Source organism: Coptis chinensis, chromosome 1, assembly GCF_015680905.1.
Source record: "Coptis chinensis isolate HL-2020 chromosome 1, ASM1568090v1, whole genome shotgun sequence".
Classification (NCBI taxonomy): Eukaryota; Viridiplantae; Streptophyta; class Magnoliopsida; order Ranunculales; family Ranunculaceae; genus Coptis; species Coptis chinensis.
In genome coordinates this window covers 50,645,325-50,665,602 of record NC_141456.1, presented here as the reverse complement: position 1 = coordinate 50,665,602, position 20,278 = coordinate 50,645,325, and the positions used below count along the sequence as shown (strand labels likewise).

Sequence of the window (20,278 nt, the reverse complement as noted above, 5' to 3'; positions counted from 1 at the left end):
AAGCAAATCGTTGGCATTTCTCACATTTCTTGGCGTACTCTGTGGCGTCTCTTTTCATATGGGGCCAAAATACCCTTGTGATATCAATCTAGCTATGAGCTGTAGTTTGCCCCGCGAAATGACTCCCGCAATCTCCTTCGTGAACCTCAGCAAGAACTTCATGAGCCTGCCGCGGACCTATACATTTAAGCAATGGGCCGCAGAAGTTTCTCCTGTATAGGTCACCTTCCGCCAATGTGTACCGTGACTCAATTTGTTCCATCCTTCGCCTGTCCTGTTTATTCTCTACCTCTACTCCCTTCAAGAAAGTCTTTATCGGTTCTATCCAACCCTGATCCCCTTCGGTAGTAAGCCAAATACCATCCTCCTCTGATGTACTTGGCTTGCTTAACACTCTTACTTCAATAGACCGACCCTCTGATCCAGGAAGAACTACAGCCACATAAGCCAAAGCATCGGCGTGTCTATTCTCTCCGCGGCCCAGATGGGCAAACTGTATTTTTTCAAACTTACTTGCCTTTCGCTGTAGGACCTCAAGGTATCTTGCCATCCAGGGACAGCGAGCCACAAACCCTCCATTCACCTGACTCACTACCAAGTTGGAATCTGAGAAAACAGACAACTCATTCACCCCTAGATCTCTAGCCAAATCTAACCCAGCTATCACCGTTTCATATTCAGACTCATTATTTGATGCAGCGAACCCAAGTTTCATGGATAGCTCAAGGCAATTGTTCTAAGGAGTCACTAACACGACCTCTATGCCATTTCCTGTATCCGTAGCAGAGCCATCCGTGAAAACTCTCCACCCATTTCGCATATCCCAAGGATCCAATGGATCACGGCCGACCTCCCCTTCAGATTCCATCACCATTTCTTCTCCCCAAGTGGGATCCTCTGCAGGAAATTCGGCCAGAAACTCCGCCATGGCTTGTGCCTTTTCTGCTGTTCTGACTTGATATGTAATCTCATAAGAACTGAGTAATACCGCCTACTTAAGCATCCTACCTGATTTCTCGACCTTCAACGCTTGTCTGAGAGGCAAATTTGTTACTACCACCACAGAATGAGCTTCAAAGTAAGGCTTCAATTTAAGGGCTGAAAATATCAACGCCAAAGCATACTTCTCAATCCTACTGTACCGGGTCTCTGCCTCCAGTAGGGTTTTGCTCTGAAAGTAAACTGGCTTTTCTATCTTGTCGCTCACCCTCACCAGAACTGAACTTATTGCGTACTCGCTAACACCCAGATACAAATGCAACTTTTCTCCCTGTTCCGGCCGTGATAGCAAGGGTGCCTGCCCAAGGTACCTTTTCAACTCTTGAAAGGCTACTTCGCATTCCGCGGTCCAATGGAAATCAGGAGTTTTTCTCAACAAGCGGTATAGAGGCCGGCATTTGTCCGACGATTTGGAAATGAATCTGTTAAGTGCGGCAACTCTCCCAGCTAGTCTTTGTACTTCCTTCACATTCTGCGGAGATGGCATCTCAATCAACGATCGAATCTGATCTGGATTTGCTTCTATTCCGCGGTGGGTAACTATGTAGCCCAGAAACTTTCCTGAAGTTACCCCGAATGTGCATTTCTCGGGATTGAGTTTCAGATTATGCTTGCGCAGTATGCCAAAAGTTTCATGAAGGCCTTCTAAGTGTTCCTTTTCTGACATGCTTTTTTCCACCATGTCGTTAATATATATTTCTATCCCCTTTCGAATATTGCCTTCGAACATCTTTTCTCCCAACCGCTGAAAGGTAGCACCCGCATTCTTTAAGCCAAAAGGCATCCTGGTGTAACAATAAGTACCACCCTCCACCACAAAGGTGGTTTTCTCCTGATCTGGCCCGAACAGCGCGACCTGATTGTATCCCATCGATGCATCCATGAAGGAGAACACCTTGTATCCTGCCGTTCTATCAACTAACTCATCCACCCGGGGCATAGGGTAACAGTCTTTTGGGCATTCTTTGTTTACGTATGTGAAGTCGACACACATTCTAACCTTGCCGTTCTTTTTCGGTGCGCGACCACATTAGATAACCACTCAGTAATTCCACTTCCCTTATTATCCCCGCCCCTTCGGTAGGTATTATAACCTCTTGGCGGATCCGCCCAACATATTTGGGCCTTATACTTCTCATCTTTTGTCGCACTGGCTTAGCATCTTCATTCATATGCAAATGATGACAAGCATAATCTGGATCCAAACATGTGATATCCTCGATTACCCATGCAAATATATCAGTGTTAACTGTTAGAAACTGTACCAACTTACATTTCCATTCCTCCGGCAAGTCAGCTCCAATCGAGGTAAACTTTTCCTCATCTCCCACCCCAAGGTTCACTACCTCCAACTCATCCAACGTTTTCGGTCCTAGTGGAGGCTCGTACCCCCTATTTCTGCTATCTCCTGTAATTGCTATGCTGGCCCTGTTTCGTGTGATGACCCCTCTTCTTTTGCTCCGTGGACCAGACTTTTTACAGTCACTTGATGGATATTCTGCGCTGCTACTTGATCCCCCCTTATTTCATATGTCCCCCCATTAGTAGGAAAGCGGATCACTTGGTAAAATGTCGATGGGATGGCTTTCATTTTGTGGATCCATTTTCTCCCCAGGATGGCATTATACTGGGAACTTGAATCCACCACCATAAATCTGGTGAACACCGTTGTCGGACCGGTTGTAACCGGTAGCATCAATTCCCCCATGGGCTCTGTCATGCTACCGTTGAACCCGTAAAGATTAGTTTGAGGCGCTTGTAGCTGATCTTTTCCAATATTCATCTCCTCCATCACCCCCTTAAACAACAAGTCCACTGAACTGCCGCAGTCTATCAACACTCTTTACCAGATAATTGCCCATCGCTATAGTGATCACCAACGCATCCTCATGCGGAGAAATTACTGACTCTAAGTCTTTCGGGGTGAACCTTATTCTTTCATCACCCTTTGCGATTCCGCTCACTAGCCGCGGTATGCTTACCACCTCATTCACATGTTGTAAACTTGCTGTCTTTCTCATCTTTTCTCGGTGTGCATTTCTTCCCAGGGTTTCCCCACTAAAGATGACATTAATGGTACCTAAAATTCTAGCCGGAGCTAGCACTCTCTCGGCTTGGTGAACCTCTGCGACAAACTCCCTGAGCATCCCTTTTTCAATCATTCTCTCCACCAACCATTTCAAGGCGTAACATTCATTAGTGGCGTGATTCCTGATTTTATGATAGGCACAAAATGGCTTCCCGTCTATCTCCACTGGCGTACTCTGCGGACCCTCAAAGTACTGTTGTCCCTTAATCAACGGTAAGATTTCCTCTAGGGGCCTGTTGAGCGGAGTCTGCTCGATTTCCCTGTACGGCTTCCTCTCTCGGATCTCCCTTCGGCCGCGGTCTCCTGTCCTATCCGGACCTCGGCTCTCTCCTCTGTACGTTCCTTTCTCTCTTTCCTCTACTCTACTTTTTCCCTTGTAATCATCGTGGTCAACGGCCTGCACTGCCTTCCCTGCTCTCTTATGCTCCTTTGCATTTCTCTGCATTATATCCTCGTAGCGTATGTATTTTTCTACTTTGGGATACAGAGCGTGTAAAGAAGTGATTTTGATTTTGGAAATCGACTCATGAACTCTAGTTCCCGCCCTCAAGCCGTGCTAGAAAGCTATGACCGCGGCATATTCCTCCAAATTCTCTACCCTCAATGTCTCCTCCTTGAACCTACACAGAAACTCTCTCAAGGACTCCGCCGATCTTTGTTTTATGTTGAACAGAGCTGCGATGTCAACCACCCTTCTTTTCTGGTGTATGAAGTGATAAACAAACGCGCGCTCCAGTTCTTCAAATCTTTTGATGTTCCGCGAAGCCAACCTGTAATACCAATCTGAGGCTCCCCCCTTTAGACTAGCGGGGAACATCATGCAACGAAGCCCATCATATTTATTCTCCGCCATAATAAAGATCGTTGTCGGAAATGGTGCAGGTGATCCGTCGGGTCTCCCCTTCCATCATACCTCTCAAACCTGGGCTGGGAGAATCTCTCTAGGCACTTCCGAATTCCATATCGAATCTGCCAGTGGATTTTTGTTGAGGCTTGCAACCTCCTTCTGCGTAGCGCTCTGGTTCGCTTTTTCTGCGGTGCGATTCCTCTCCCTATCTTTCTCAATCATAGCATGTACTACCTCCAAGGTGATACCCACCGTTGGTTCAGCTTCCTGTGGCGGGTATTCCTCATTCTCTCCCTCTACTTCGCTGCTCCGATGATCACCCCGACCCCTTTCACCCTGCGTAACCTCTCTCTCCTTCCTTAACTCGTCATTCTCCGTCCGTAGCCTAACTATCTATTCCTGAAGAAGTCTGGTAGCGTCCGCTGCCACGTTAGATACTTCTTCTTCTCCTACCCCTTCTTCCTCTCCTACCCTTTCTTCCTCTCCTATCCTTTCCTGTTCAGTACTCTCTATTTTCTCGATAGTTTCTCTCACCGTTGCTTTCTTAGGTCTCCCTACTCCTCTCTTCACTATAGTAGCCATTTTCTCTTCAGTCCCCACAGACGGCGCCAAATGTATGCTCCACTATTACAACCTATGAGATTCCTTGTCCTCTTCCTTACTCTTCTCTCTATATTTTTTCTTTTTTCTCTCCTATTTTTCTCTCTCCTAGCCCCTTTTATCTCTCTTCTCTTCTCCTTCTTTTTCTCTGGTCCCTCGATCCTCTTTCATCCATTCTCTCTTCTCTCTCCACGTATCGCGGCAATTATCTTGCAGTTATGATTCCGCTCTCCCCTCTCTCCTCGCAGCGAGTTCAGGCGGTTAGGATACCGCGGATCTGATCTCATGCAACCTATTCCCCCATACTATACCGCATCCGGTCCCATTGTCACCACTAACCTCCTAGATCATGAATACGACCCATACATCTATACTCTTTCATCTTTTCTTCAATTACAAAAATACATAGATTAAAGATGGAATTTGTGAACATTAACATATTTCTTTTTGGAGAATGATGTATTGAGAGAAAAAGAAAGAAGAAGAATAAGAAAAACTGTGGGTGAAATGAAAATAGAGAGTGAAAGACAAAAGAGCGGAAAGGATGAGCAAAATTTTTTTCTTGTTTCCTCTTTCTCTCTTTCACTATCAACCTGATTTACCGAATCTCTCATAATCCTTTTGGATTTCAATATCCTTACATTTGTGTCTACGCAACTCACTGGGGGTACATAACCTATTTTCATTTTTTTTGGACCAAACACCCACATTACTTAAACATGACCGCCACGTCACCTATTCATTGATATGGACTCCTTATACAACCTGCTAAACAGGCCCATAAGGCATAGTGTCTTATACTTATGTTGATGGCTTGTATAAAAACGTGTCGTGTCTTATCTATTCTACCTTATAATGAGGCGCGTGCGAGTGACCCACTTAGACGTGGAAAATACCATTCGTCCCTTTGCACATTTTTTTTGGGCCCCACCCAACCACAAAACTGAAACCTTTTGAACTTTTGTTTTGAATATTTGCCACGTGTATTAAAAGACCTACAAAAGAGAGAGAAACACGAGTTAAGAGGGGAGAGAGAGGAAAAAAAACAATGTTTGAATAAAACAATATTTTAACACGTGTAATCAAGTTGTGCTCATTATAAAACATGCGACGCACGTGCATAGAGACCAGTAGGTGTTATACCGATCATGTCCAACAGGACCTAGACCATCCTGTTCAAGTGCGGCCCATTTAAAGAAATTTGACACCCTCCCAAGTCATAGGGTAATATAGTAGTTTCGGTAGTTGGTCAACGAGTAACCGCCTTCAAATAACACATTGGTGAGTGGTCAGAGAGAGAAACTTCCGGAGCTGGTCATATATTTCGAACACATACAACAAAAAAGAAAGAAGGAAAAAAAGAAGAGAGAAAGATGGTGCTATGGGAATTGGCATTAGGGACTGCATACTTTCTTGGGTTGAAAAGAAGCTACAAGCTCGCTCTCAAGTTAGAACGTCGTCTCATCACTTCTAATCACCCTAAGATCCGTCAATTTGCCAGCAGGTATAACCGAATATATTTGTATTCTTTCTTTTGATTACTATTTTATTATCAACCAATAATAAGCCTTATTAGTTCGTTTTTATGTATGGCCCAATACAAGTTTCGTACGAGGAGAGTTATTTTGAGGATAAATATATATATATGTTAATCTTAGTCTGAAATGACCCCGAAACAATATTCCGTCACATATTATCTCTTCTTGTTACTGCCTGATTTGCAGGACCATGAATGACTCACTTTTGGGTAGGTCACATTTTGCTTCACCCATTTACAAGAACCATAGGATACTGCTTTACATAGATCTTCTCAAGGCTTTATTCTCTTTGGCACTTACACAACTAGTATGTGGTTTAGGACTAGTTCTAAGCAATGCGTTCGTGCTACTTTGAATATTAGCTCAAGTGTAACCAAAATGAAGAACTCTGCAACATCAACATTACTCAATCATGAAGCATGGTTAGCCTCAGGCATTTATCAATGCGACCAAATATATAGCATGTGAAATCAGTCACTCATGCCAAGCTAAGGTGTTTTTCAACAAGACTTGTTTACACTTGCCATCATCTCATAAATCCCCTAAAACTATCCAGTCAGCACATTGAGCAGAGTTGAGCAACAAGAAGTTCTAGGGATTTGTTCTGGAAATTTATAGCAGCTTCCGTGAAGAAGAGAATAAAGAGGGAACAAGGACACAATGAACAAGAAGACGAAGAAGGGAAGATAAGGTACTTGTGGAGCAGGACGCTTGAGATGTACTTTTCACAGTGCTTTATCGTGTGTTAGGGTTTTGAGAGTAATGAAGGGCGTTGTTCTTGGGGTTGGATGAAATGGGGTGGTAGATTTTGTCATAGGTGATGCAAAATTCCTGTGTTGTTTTACTTGGACAAATTCTCCAGGAGAAGAGGTAAGACAATGTCACTTACTCAGTTACTCTATACAGTGCGCAAATGGTTGAAGAATTTTTCATGGCAAACAAGACGTGTCAATGAACGGAAGTTCTAGTTATAGTGAGCAAAATTCACCCAATATAGAGAGTGACATGGGAAGTTGGTTTAGTTGAAAACACCCTCAGACAAGGGTGTAATTTGCTATAGTGAGTTCTTGTCTTGTTCCAGCCTTATTAACTCCCGTAAAAGACGATTATTGGCGCATGTGCAATGATAGCGGAGCAGTGAAAAAGATCAGTGTACAGCTATCCGCTGTATTGGGGTTTGAGAGTGAAAAAGGGAGTTGTTCTCGGGCTTGGATGGTGAAGACTGTGGGTTAACTTCTTTCTTCTTCTCCTGACTGCTCCTGAGATTGATAGGAGTTGATCCTGTATCTAGAAAGACTCGACTCCCTCGTATATTGGTTATTGAGTTAATAAGGAATATTTTCCCATGATAATATGTTTTAAGCTTGTGGGTTGATTGAATTATTTTTGTGGTGCTCTGTTGTCTAGAAATAGAATATTCTTTTTTGTTGCTGTTGAGTTGTCTCTTTATCTCCCGAAACCTTGATACTGAGTGGAAATTGGAATCATGACAGAAAATGACTGGACACGCTCTCCTCTAGTTTTTTTCGGTCGGTATGGATTCTTCTTATGCTCTGATCTTATAACTTTGTTGGCTAAATCAGTGTATTGTTTTTCTGCTATGTTGTCGATATAAAAGAATCATTATTGCTTTTCGTGCATTTTTCTGCATCTTAATTTGATTTTACCCTTTTCTCTTTTCTTTGGATTTGATTTTCTTCTTTCTTAAGGAGTCCTAAGTTCCTAACAGACATACTAGCTTTGGCATGCCTTTATTGGTTATTTAAGTTTCTGCTGCTTTTTTTTTTTGTTATGCTATATGTATTGTGGTGGCATTGATGAATTCTTCCTTGTCCTCTACATACCCAAAAAAAATTTGAATTTCCTTCTTTGATGTCATTGGGTTGCTCTCTTTTCCATATATACCCCAAAAACCCCTTCTTACCCACACAACGCAATGAGGTGGTGCTATTTAAGTGGATAGTCTTAAAACATACCCAAGTTAGTTTAACATGTAATTGTCGTCAAGGGCTTAGTAGTTTCCTACAGATGTTCAGGCATAATTCAACATGGGTAAGTACGGATAAGAACACTGAAAAGAGAACAAGGGATTCTAACATTTTTTTTAGTTGTTAAAAAAAGGGATGATAGCTTTACCAAATAGAAGTTCTTAGAAAAAAAAAAAAAAAAAAAAAAAAACTTATCTTTAGCTTTCTAATGTGAAGTGTTCTTTTTTGTATTTATAGTCACATGAAGTTTTAACATTTATTACAAAGACTTGTCTCTTGTAAACTTAGTTACAATTGTGACTATAAGTATCTCTTTTCTGTGTTAACTTAACAAATGAGATTATTACTGTGAGTTGAGTAAATAAATTTGTAAGGCTTTGGTCTATGCAAGTCTTGTAATTTCTCATATTTTATGAACACAGCTTGCAGTTTGCAAAATCAAAGAGAAAAAAATGATTATAGATAGTGTATGGTGTGTCCATTCAGTATCTCAGTTGTATTGGAAGTAAGTATGAAAATTACTTTGTCTAGGATCTGTCGAACGCTCTTTGTGTAATGTGGGAATAAGGCATAGCTGGACCAACCATCCCTCGTCTCTGGAAAGGCTCGTAGGCCAGCAAGTGGTTGTGAATGCAGGTGCTCAAGGCTTTTTCCAAGCACTAACGCAGCATGACTCCCTATGAAGTTTGCAGTCAAGTGTTCTTGAGTGGGAGCAATACCAGGATAGAAACCCTACATTGCTGGTGGTCCTCTGTGGTGGACGCAATAGTATGTGGTGGGTCGTCATTGATACCCATGCAGTCCCTTGGCAGACATGTGGTCAATGGGTATTTGATACCTTTTTGTTGGACGTGCTTTAGATACATTAGTGGGCAGGACTCACCTTGAAAGCACATTCGTCCACAATCTTGCTGTTCGGCTGATGGAGATCCTCCAATTGGTGCCTTAGAAGCAAAGCTCCAAACCTAAAGTCCTGAATTAGAGCCCGGTTAGGGTCATCTGAGTTAGTTGCTCGCTAGGGTGTAGTAATTTTGTCTGCGTATGGCCCTTATACAAGGAATTAGTTCTGCTTCATCAAGTTCAAGAGGACTAGGTGAGGTGTATGAATAAAATATATGAATTGACTATATTTTTCTAAACATATATAGTATCTCTATTTACCGACCAAAAAAACAAAAAGAAGGATAAATCTTTTTGGAATTTTCCTTCCACAGTTTCTTGAGAAGACTTTGGCTTTGATTATCCTATGTCCTTGAGCAAGTATGCTTTGTTCTCATTCAGCCTTAATTTATAACTTGAGCACCTGTTGACATTTTTTTGCCGTACACATGCAGCACAACATGATCTTTTGATTCTTGTAATTTGGTCTGTTAATCATGTCCACAGTTTCAAAACCATGGAAGGGGTTGGATTGGTGTCTGCCTCGGGAATACACTTTATCTATCATCTTCTTTTGTTGACCAAGTCGGCACTTTTTTTGTCAGAGCTGCTAGACATTCTATTTACCATTTGTAGCAAAATGACTACATAATTTCAGCAATTAAATGGCTCTTATTGCTGAACTACTGTTGAGTTTGTTGTCAGCTTAACTGAGAAATTGTTCAGCAGATGTTAGAACTTAGAAGAATTAGATGAATGACAAATTGACAATGTATGCAAATCAAGTTGGTAGGGTAGAGTTTGACCACAAAGTACTGATTTGTTTAACAGACACTATTTAAATTGAATTTCATTTTGCAGCATTGTAACTGTTAATTTGCTCTTTACAGGCGTACGCGAGCTATTTTTGACATGGCACTCGGGGTTCATAGGAAAGTACAGCTAAAAGATATTGAAGTAGGCAGAAATCTTGGAAACTGGATTGTAAGGTGGCTTGATCACATGAAACCTTCTGCTGAGATCCGTGGGAATACACCCAGTAAACCATTTTCTTCTAGTGGCACAACCAAGAACTTGTCAAACTCTGTCCACCAACCTCCCAATCCAAACCAGAAATCCAACAATGCACCTGCAGCTCAAAAATCTGGTCGTGTTTTTGCAACATCGTTGAACATTGGGTCCAAATCGTTTCCCACATTGTCCATGATGATGCGACCACTGAATCCTTTCCGTGCAAACATCCAATTTGAGCATCTGTGGACCTGACTTGGCAAGGCCCACTGCTGGGGGAGGTGCATTTGAAGGAGCGGTCAGGAAAGATATAATGCAATGGATGTTGCGAAAATGATCAGGATGTCTTTATTTTGTAAGCCCTAGAAAAGACTCCCAACGGTTTTTCTTGTAAATTTTTTGTTCTGGTAATGTGGAAGAGAGATGGGAATCAACTTTGTTAAGTAGAGACTGGAAATGGTTAAATGAGATGAAATGGGATTTCCCTTGGACCATATTATTAACTAGTGAAAAGTTGCTATTGCTTTGCATAAATGATGTTTGCTCAGATTGATTCCTCTTTACCGTTAAAATCATCTTTAAAGCTGTAATGCATATGATCTGTTAATACTGCACGTGACTTGAGCAATCTCGAGATACAGGTTCCAATTTATTCGTTGTTATGATCTTGTGCAGTGCAGGGGTCTAAGTTGATTACTAATTTACTATTCCTTTGTGTATATAGTTTTTGATGGTCTTTATGTTGGAGACCAGTTTCAGTCACGAGTTGCAGTTACCCTATCGTGGTGACGAGTTACTTATCAGCTCACATCCAATGCTTTAACACATGATTCAACACACTATCTGTGACATGGTTATTTGTCACGTTAAAAAATCAATTTCATTAAACAGTGCTACTCTCAGTGGAAAAATCGTTGAAGGGTACGTGTAAAAATTAAACAAGAATTACAAATGCGCAGATTCTTAAACAAGAATTACCCATGTTTAATGCTAAATGAGTATTGGTACTAAAATTACCAAATAAAAGAATTGGTACTAAACCGCCACCTATAAAATATGCTGGTTAGGGGTGTGGATAAATCCATGGATGGAACTCATCCTTGAAAACCAGCTTTTAAGGTGACGGTGCCCAAGTGCTTATGAACAGGTCCATATCTAAGCATCAATGGCAATGTGGGACTATTATTCTCAACAAGGGCATAGAAATCTAATTGCTGTGCATGTTTGACAACGAGTAATTTTGGACTCTGCTAGGAGCCTAGGATAGGGAACTAAAAATGGTCTGGAGATCTATCTCTTTGTTTGGCACGATGTAGGTCAAACATACATTTTCAAACTACATGTGTGTATATAATATATATATACTAGTATAGCCTATAATGATCGTGGCCTCTTAAATTTATTCGGGTATTTTTCTGACGCATAATATCAATATCCTTGATGAATCGGTCATTTTAAAGTATTACTTAACACTTCAAATGAGAGGAATCGGTCATTTTACATGTGATGATGAATTAAAAAACCAAATCCACGCCTCATTTTGATAGCATATAAATGCAACTAATTACTTATTAAATGTCTACTACTAGTATAGCATATAATGATCGTGGCCTCTTAAATTCATCCGGGTATTTTTCTGACGCATAATATCCTTGATGAATAATAAAATAATATGCCTACATATTTATTAATGAGAACTATTTTGTTTTTTTATGTCTTTATAAATTTTAGTACTGATATTGTCCTTAAATTAAAGTATTACTTAACACTTCAAATGAGAAGAATCGGTCATTTTACATATGATGATGAATAAAAAAACCAAATCCACACCTCATTTTGAGTTGTACGCTACTATAAATGCAACTAATTGCTTATTAAATGACATTTAATTGGGTTGTTAAAAAAAATGAAAAGACTAGAGAGAGAGTACGAAACCCAAACTCTCTTTCTTATCTCCTTCTCAATCATGAACAAACCCCAATATTCTAGATTAAGACCTACACCAAATTCGATCCAGATTATCCAATCCTCTCTCTCTCTCTATTTTCTCTTTATTTTTTTGTTCCATTCCTGATTCTATCTTCTCTTTATTTTTTTGTTCCATTCCTGATTCTATCTTCTCTTTATTTTTTTGATTTTCGCAGAGAAGACCTATATGAAGCTTTTCTTTATCTTAAAAAAATCAAAATATTTATTAGCACTTTGATCGGTTATTTTCCAACTTCAACTAAAGATTGGTTCAATCTCATAATTGAAGTCCATCGAAGGTTCGTCAGTTTGTCCTGTTGATCATTCTTCATATATGTTGTTTGGGCCATTCTCAGCATCACAGATTATGTTAGCGTTACACATCTCTAATCAAATATAATTGTTTCTAGGTAAAGACTTGTGTTCTAAGTAAAGACTGTGTAATCAAATATTCAAGGTCAGCATAAACAATATGTATTTTATGCAAGATATTGAAAAGCATTATATCTTGCATAAAATATCTTTTCAACCATACTTTACATGTGTTTTGCTCACAGTATGTTGTAAGAATATCGTTGACACCATTGTTTATAATTTTCAAATTTATGATCTGAATATTTTTGGCCGACCTTAAATGTGTTGTTGGAAGACAATGTATGGATTCATGCTGACAGAAGTTTTGGGAAAAGTAGTGCAATAGCTGAAATGATGACCATTTTTCAGCTTTGTTGATCAACTAAGTTACCAATTTATGCTAATGGTTTCGTGATATTTTCTATGATTTTTCAGGATTGAGATCTACAAGCACCATAACGAAGAGCATATAGCTATAACTTGGGGAACCGACCACTACTCCTGGTCTGCCATACGTTGAAGAAGCTATCTCCAATATTGGAAACTGGCTCTTTGGTGGTGATTTGGAGGTATAGAACCAATCCAGTACAGTGATGGTCTCGATCGGTTTCGATTGACTCATGTAGAACTGCGCAAGAAATTTACAAAGAAGGGTGTTAATGCCGTGTTTCCTTTCCAGCTCCGAAATCCTGTACATAACGGCCATGCTCTGCTCATGACTGACACCCGCCGTCGGCGTCTAGAGATGGGTTACATAAATCCTGTTCTATTGCTTCATCCATTAGGCGGCTACACAAAAGCAGATGATGTACCTCTTGATTGGTGAATGAGGCAACATGAGAAGGTTGTTAGTCTATTCTTGCATTTTATCAATACGTGGTTTATGACATATGAAATGAATCTGCTCCATTACATAATCTACTTTGGAGAAACTTCCTTCAACGTACAATTAGTCGGGCTTAATAAAATAAACAAAATGTTTCTTTAGGTGCTTGAAGATGGTGTGCTTGATCCAGAGACAACAGTGGTTTCTATCTTCCTATCCCCCATGCATTATGTAGGTCCAACTGAGGTGCAGTGGCATGCCAAGGCTAGGATCAATGCTGGGGCAAACTTTTACATAGTAGCGGGTATGAGCCACCCGGTGGAGAAGAGGGATCTCTATGATGCTGATCACGGGAAGAAGGTACTTAGTATGGCTCCAAGGCTTGAACGGCTAAGCATTCTCCCATTCAAAGGGTGATAAATTTTCATGTCCTTCGTATCTATAATGGATGTAGATACTTTAGTTTACAAATATTAAGATTTTTCACAATTCACCTACATCTACAAGTAACAAACCCACGGTCTAAATGGATATATGGAAGCTATGGTGTTTAATTAGTTGTTGAAGTATGTGATTGGCAGCAACTTCTATTCTTTTTAGTGGCTTCCAAGAATTTTAGAGTGCTTCAAATACTTAAAGTTCAAAGCATTCTACAGGTATTTTTCCACCTAATTGTTTCTGGTTTACTTTGAATTATGCACGATATATAGGTTTGTGTATGGAAATAATTTTTATATTAAAATTGTTATTTTATAAGGAGAGTAAGGAACTGATTTTTGCCTTTCAACCTTTTAGAGGGGGCTTTCTTTGTTAAACAATATGCAGGCCTCTGTATGTCATGTTGTCTCAGGTATGTTGTTGCTTTGAGCCAAAGTAATTGTTATCTATTCTGTCAATTGTGTTTATGGACAATCTTTTATTCTTCGGCTATTGTTAACAACTATTTTCTAAGATAATATCTCACAAACATTTGTAAAATTGCATAAAGTTTCTAATCCCCTTCTATTACAGGAAGCTTCGCTCTTAGCGCCAATTTGGAAATTTCACATACTCTGAGTAGAGCAGGCAACAATTTTTGGGGATGCTGTCTTTTAGTTGGATCAATTCCTAAGGCAATAGACTCTCCCTCTCTTTCTATACTTACAGTTCAGAAGAATACGAATCAGTCAGCTCCTGAAAGCCACGCTGAGGTTTCAAGACCTTCAAACAATTTAAAAGGAGCAACGAAAGTTACCACATGCATAGAAGACAACCATGAAAGAGGAACATCTAGTGGAAGCCATACTTAATTACTCGCAGAATGACATTTCCTCCCTAATAATACAAGGCGAAAGAAGTAAGTGCGAAAATTAAAGAGTCAGAACTCAAATTTTTCCTAAAATCTCTTTAAGTTCCTATTGTTATTGTAATGTTGCTCTTACCTGTATTCAAATGTCACAGAAGCAGAAGTCTGCAAGGTTAATGACCTCCCTTGGCCTCATGTGCAATTGCAAAAGAAGCTTCATGATGATTAACCCAGAGGAACCTTTGTGCAGCATCGTAAGTCTATGTTTTTTAATCCATAGTCCTTATACATGTAAATATTTATGCTGATAGTTTAAATATATACTGCATGCCAAAGGTTCATTTTAGCTAACCAGATTACTACACCATACACTTTTAACTTGAGAACCACATAAACTTTTCATTGTTGTCACCTATTTTTCTTGAGCCCCACAAATATTGCTTCTTTGTTTGATCAGAAGTTTATTCATTCTTGGTTAGTCTTATCCCAATCTAATATACCACGTTCTCCTGGTTTCTTAGAAACAATCCAGCCGATATCTCAAAATCAGTTGATTTTGAGGTGTTTAGATGACAATGAATGGAAGGACAATAATGGTTTGCTTACATGCAACTAGAAGAAAAATGTTAGCACAAATATTTCTTTTTTGTTGCTCTACGTACATTCAGTGGTTGTTTTCTATTAGAAATTGTTATGTTGTTTTAACAAAATTGTTTAAAAGCTTTATATCAAGGAGCTTGATATTACTTTCGTCTTTGTATTTTCCTCAGTTTTGTTCTTTTTCGATTCGTTGCAAGTTTTTGACATTTCGTAGATATTTCTAGGATTGATAATGCTGTAATCACTTCAAAATTTGGGGATTATTGGGTTCAAGCCCTCCAATCTATTATAGGATAGATTGAATATGAATTTGAATGGTTAGTGTTGCTGTTATCTTGACCGTTTAGACCTCACACTTCCATCAGAATTTGAATTATATGATAGTAGAGATCATATACCTCATTGCTTAGATATTATTGTTTGGCTGAGGATTCATATTTAAATTGATTGACATCTGATATAAATGGTTAGACATGTATTGCTTTTGAGTGACTCTTTTTCGTGTCATGTCTTATATACATGGTCTCTTTTTCTCTTTTTTGATGGTTATGTCTTACATGCTCTCATAAAGAGATCAAGTACTATATATCTAATGCTAATGTTTCTTATATATACACTTAGGGGGTGTTTGGATCCTATTTATTTATTGCCAAAAAGTGTTTATTAGTGAAAAAACATTTTTTGAAAAAATAAATGTGTTTGGTTTCTATTTAAAAAAAAAAACAGTTTTTCATCCAAAAAACCATTTTTGATCCCAAAAACTTGTTTTATGATAATTAGGTAAAACTTGTTTTTCAAGTTAAAAAACTATTTTTCTTTGAAGGAAACACTTTGGGTGCTAAAGGCAAATGAACTCCCCGGATGTTTTAGACTTTAGTGATTTATGCCACGATATGCCAAAATATATCGAGAAACATAGTGTGAAATCTGTTTTCATAAAATAGCTTTTAAGAAAAATCACAACCAAACATGTTTATTGAAAAACTGTTTTTAGAATAAATACTTTTTCATAAAAATGTTTTTTAAGAAAAAATAATTTTTTGAAAAAATGAGAACCAAACACCCACTTATACTTTTAAATGTATTAACACTCTTGGTAGCTTATACTCTTTGTTCTGCCATGTCTTACGACACTATTATAAGCTATTGTGTTACTTTGGACTTTTAATTTAGACAAAATCAGCAAAAGCAAATATTGAAATAGTAGAATACTGCAAAAAGATGATTTCTAATACAACCTTCATGTGTTTTGCAGATCCTTTAAAGTCATGCACAAAGTTATGCAGTTGCTCTAAAGGATCTCAAGGCTACTCCTTTAGGACTGATTATCTTTTAGTTATTATTTTTTCTCCTTCCCTAATGACAATGGTGGGAGTAGTTACTATATCTTTCTTATTCAAATTCAGATAAAACAATTATTTTAGATTAGACACAAATTTACAATAAACAATTACATTTTTTTCTCTCTCTCTCTCCTGTTTAATACTTTCCACGGTTCAAATTCTGTAAAATTATTGTAGTTGTCACTTTGTAAACAAGTGATCATACATTTATACCTTAAAAATATTTTATATAATTATGTTCACATACTCTTGAATATGCTATATTTGTCATCCACGTGTAGGCACGTGCTTTTTGGCTAGTATATATAGGGGTGGGGCATAGGCACTGTAGCCACATTATAACCACAGTATATCTTAACCGTTCTATTCACTTCCATCCAACAGACGCGACTTAACTAAGAAATTTCACTTCTATTCTGCGATAAAAAACCTTTACCTTCTCACGCGTTCTCTCTCTCTCTCCTCCACCACCACCACTGTAAATCGAAAATTGGAATAACTCAAAAGTCAAACCCAAAATTTTCACCCCAAAATCAAACCCAAAATCTCCACCCCAAAATCAAAGCAAGCAACCAACTATTTAGTTCGATTTCTAGCACCCAAATTTGAAGAACCCATCTTAAAATTCAATTTGAAGGACCCATCTCTGATTTGGGGTTTAAAATTCGATTTGAACCCATTTTCGATTCTCACAAGATATGTACTTTTTAAAATTTTGAAATATTTGTTCATTTTTTTATTTATTTTTTTAATTATGTAGTTTGTTTTGTTTTTCATTAAATTTGAGAAGTTAGGTTATAACTAGGTTGCATTTTGGTATTTTTCTGATCCTCTACTTGATATATGAAAGTGATTTTGGTATTTTCCCGTGTGTGTCTCTGTTGGTGGGCAGGGTAGTGTTGTTGTCATGTTCGTAACTTATTCTAGGACAGTTCATTTAGCATAATATTTTCATCTTGGCTATTGCATTGAGTCTACTTAAGGTAGATAGAATTTATTTTGCATTTAACTTGTCCTAAAATGTTACTTGTTTTGAACATTGAATTCTTTATTTCCTGCAAAAGTTCAATACTGCAACAAATACATTCTAAGTATACATTCTAGTTTAGATGCATTTTATTTCAAGTTTGGGTTTTTGATGTAAGTGTGAATGTGTGATATTAAAGAGAAGAGCAAAGAAGCATTTCAACTCAGCTTAAGTACACTTTTTTGTGCAGAGAATTAGAAAGTTATGTTGTGAGCTTTTTTACCTCAAGGATGCAGTGGAAAATTTATGTGGGAATATGCGGTCCAAGTATCTTGCATTCCTGAGGTAATACATGCAACTTTTCTGTTTAAGGAGAATAGATCACAGGTATTTTACACAAGTCATTACATATTTAAAGGTTTGAAATAATATGCAAGGAGTAATGTGATCGACATCAACCTTGCAAAGAGTATATTGTTGGTAAAAAGCCCTAACTTCTGGAACCACTACAAGGTGGTTGGACATTTGGTGACTGAGTGCAGAGTGATCAAATTTTGTCTTGGTCCTTTTGCAAATACAGAGAAGTTCATATCCTCAAGATTTTAGGAGGTAAAAGAAACTCAAAAACAGGAAAAAATAGAATTGGACAAAAGTGTGAACTTGGAACTCATACCTAAACCTGCTCTTGGTCCTCTATGATTAATCAATGTTAGAAAGAATTTATTTTGCATTTAACTTGTCCTAAAATGCTGCTTGTTTTGAACATTGAATTATTTATTTCCTGCAGAAATTCAATACTGCAGCATATATATACATTCTAAGTATGGTGGCTTGCCAGGAGAGATCGAGGCACTAAGACTATATAGTGCAAACTTTGTTAAAGGGAATCCTAACAGCTTTGAAGATTTGAAGATACATTCTGACAGCTTTGTTAAAGTGTTTCTGACAAATTATGGCAGAAGATACATTCTGACTGCTTTGAAGATTTTCGTTTGGCAATCAGCAGGCCTGCAGCAGTTCAGAAAAGCTGAGGCAAAATCCCGTAGAGAGAAGATCAGCACCAAGAGGCAGCCTTGTTTTATGGTCGAGGGAGCCACCCTTGAAATTGTTAAAGGTGTTTATTGAAGCATCCCCTATGATGTGGTCAATGACCTTAAAGGTGGTTACTGAAGCATCTTTGTTTGGTTAAGGAATTTCATCTTAGTTTTGATAATACTTTCTCAGACATGGTTTAGAATATTTTTCTGTTTTTGTGTTCATGTAACTGAATTCAAATACGCAAACATAATATTAGCTGATTTAATATTACAAGTAGGCATTATTTTGAACATACGATAATTAAGACGAATGATATTTCAGTGTGTAGAACTGCGCATTACAAGCATCTGGCTCGTAATGTGTAAGTACCCTCCGTTTTGCACTACAGTACACGTGTCCACACACCAGGTCGTACCAATCCATCAGCTCGTACCTATCCATCAGAGCGTACCAACGACCCAAACCCAGGTCGTCCCCAGCATCAGTTACAGCCATTTATGGAAACAGATCAACTAGCGCAATTCTGGAGCTCAGTCAACGCAACAATCAAGGAGAAATTTACTTTGTAACATCAGAGTAATGGAAAATCATCAAGATAGCACACAAGGTGGATCTACACTTCATAACGGCCTAAAGCAAATAAGGAAAGTCAGCTCAAACATCTATAAGTAGAGAGAGATGAACTACGTAAGGCTTAATTCAAGTTTACCCCAAGAAACTTGATACGTAGGCAACTCTTAACCCAAGCAGAGTGCAGCCATTCCCTATCAAACAGAACTTTAGGTCGTTGTCCCTTAAACACTAAATCTCTATATTGGCAACGTCTCCCGGTTCGTTTTCTTAAGAAAAGAACACACTCTTTTCTCAAGCCCACGAAGCTTGTCAGAAAAACTACCATGGACCCCTCACTTCAAATGTTAGCAGATCAGATTAAGACACTCCAAGAGGCTTTCATCACATTGCAACAAGAAAATCAAACAATGCGCGAGCAAGCTACCTCCAACACCAATAACAACACTCCAGACGCAGTAGAGAACAATGTCGTCACAGCCCTCACCACCACCACCAATCAAAAGACTAGAAGACTTCGCCCCAAAGGTTGGAGAAGTCAAACGACAAAGCCAGCACGATCTAGATCGCTCAGAAGATACTCCAGACGTACAAAGTGTCACCAATCACTATTGAAATCAGGGACAAGTAGCCTCCTTCAGAATTCATCCAACCAAAGTTTCCGCACGGTAGCTCGTGTCCAGGCCAGCACGTAGCTCGTTTCACCCAGATCCTCACACTATATAGCGCTCCAGAGTACGACTACCTGAAGTGCAAACTTTTTCCAACCAACCTGAAGGACGGAACCTTAGAATGGTTCTACACGTTCACTCCTGATTCAATCAGCAACTTCGACAAGCTAGCCGAGAGGCGTTAGAGTAGCGAGTTAGATCCCCTGGAAGGAAGAAACAAGCTGACCTGGACTCCTTGTTTCAACTCAAGCAAGCACATGGCGAAACGATTCGCGCTTTCCTAGGACATTTCAAGAAGGAACTCCTATCAATGGAGCCAGACCTAAAAGACAATTTTGCCACTTCTGCATTCACCAACGCCCTCCTAGACGACTCCGACCTAGCAGGGTCTCTAATGCGCAACAAGCCAAAACTCTTAGATGACCTGTACCACATAATAGACAAGTATATCAAGTACAAGGAATGGTTGGCCCAGCGCAAGGGCAAAGAAGTCCTCGCAGTAAGCGACAAACGAGGACCAAAAGAAAGCAATCACTACTCATGCAACAACAACAAGGGTTCTAGCTCCCACAAGCCCTCCTACACAAAACGGGAATTCTCCAACTTCTCCAGGATGCCAAGCCAGATCCTGAAGAACATTTATACAACACCGTACTTCAAGCCCAACATCAACAAAGTAATAGCAATCCAAGGACGTCCATACTG

General features: G+C 39.0%; 3 protein-coding genes across 8 annotated transcripts; 2 read left to right on the top strand and 1 right to left on the bottom strand.

The window, feature by feature from the left end:
- Positions 1-88: 88 nt before the first annotated feature.
- On the bottom strand, positions 89-715 carry LOC147524443 (uncharacterized). Its single transcript, XM_086574826.1, has one exon. The coding sequence runs from the start codon at positions 713-715 to the stop codon at positions 89-91; it is 627 nt and encodes a 208-aa protein (XP_086430952.1).
- A 5,053-nt stretch (positions 716-5,768) lies between these two features.
- LOC147524442 (uncharacterized) lies at positions 5,769-10,485 on the top strand. The gene is made up of 2 exons (XM_086603246.1): positions 5,769-6,039; positions 9,831-10,485. The coding sequence occupies exons 1-2, from the start codon at positions 5,909-5,911 to the stop codon at positions 10,204-10,206; spliced, it is 507 nt and encodes a 168-aa protein (XP_086459372.1). The 5' UTR covers positions 5,769-5,908; the 3' UTR covers positions 10,207-10,485.
- Positions 10,486-11,829: 1,344 nt separating this feature from the next.
- On the top strand, positions 11,830-18,631 carry LOC147524441 (uncharacterized). 6 transcript variants are annotated; one of them, XM_086603226.1, is made up of 9 exons: positions 11,831-12,218; positions 12,709-12,842; positions 12,953-13,117; positions 13,262-13,459; positions 13,895-13,949; positions 14,111-14,435; positions 14,540-14,638; positions 17,545-17,639; positions 18,082-18,631. In XM_086603226.1, exons 3-6 carry the CDS (start codon positions 13,100-13,102, stop codon positions 14,386-14,388), a joined length of 549 nt encoding a protein of 182 aa, XP_086459352.1. In that variant the 5' UTR covers positions 11,831-12,218; positions 12,709-12,842; positions 12,953-13,099; the 3' UTR covers positions 14,389-14,435; positions 14,540-14,638; positions 17,545-17,639; positions 18,082-18,631. The 6 variants fall into 6 exon arrangements, 5 of the variants coding, with proteins under 5 accessions (XP_086459352.1, XP_086459347.1, XP_086459333.1 ...); XR_015219442.1 differs by having other exon boundaries at positions 11,830-12,218; positions 12,709-13,117; positions 13,262-13,755; XM_086603221.1 differs by having other exon boundaries at positions 12,709-13,117; positions 18,133-18,631.
- Positions 18,632-20,278: the final 1,647 nt, after the last annotated feature.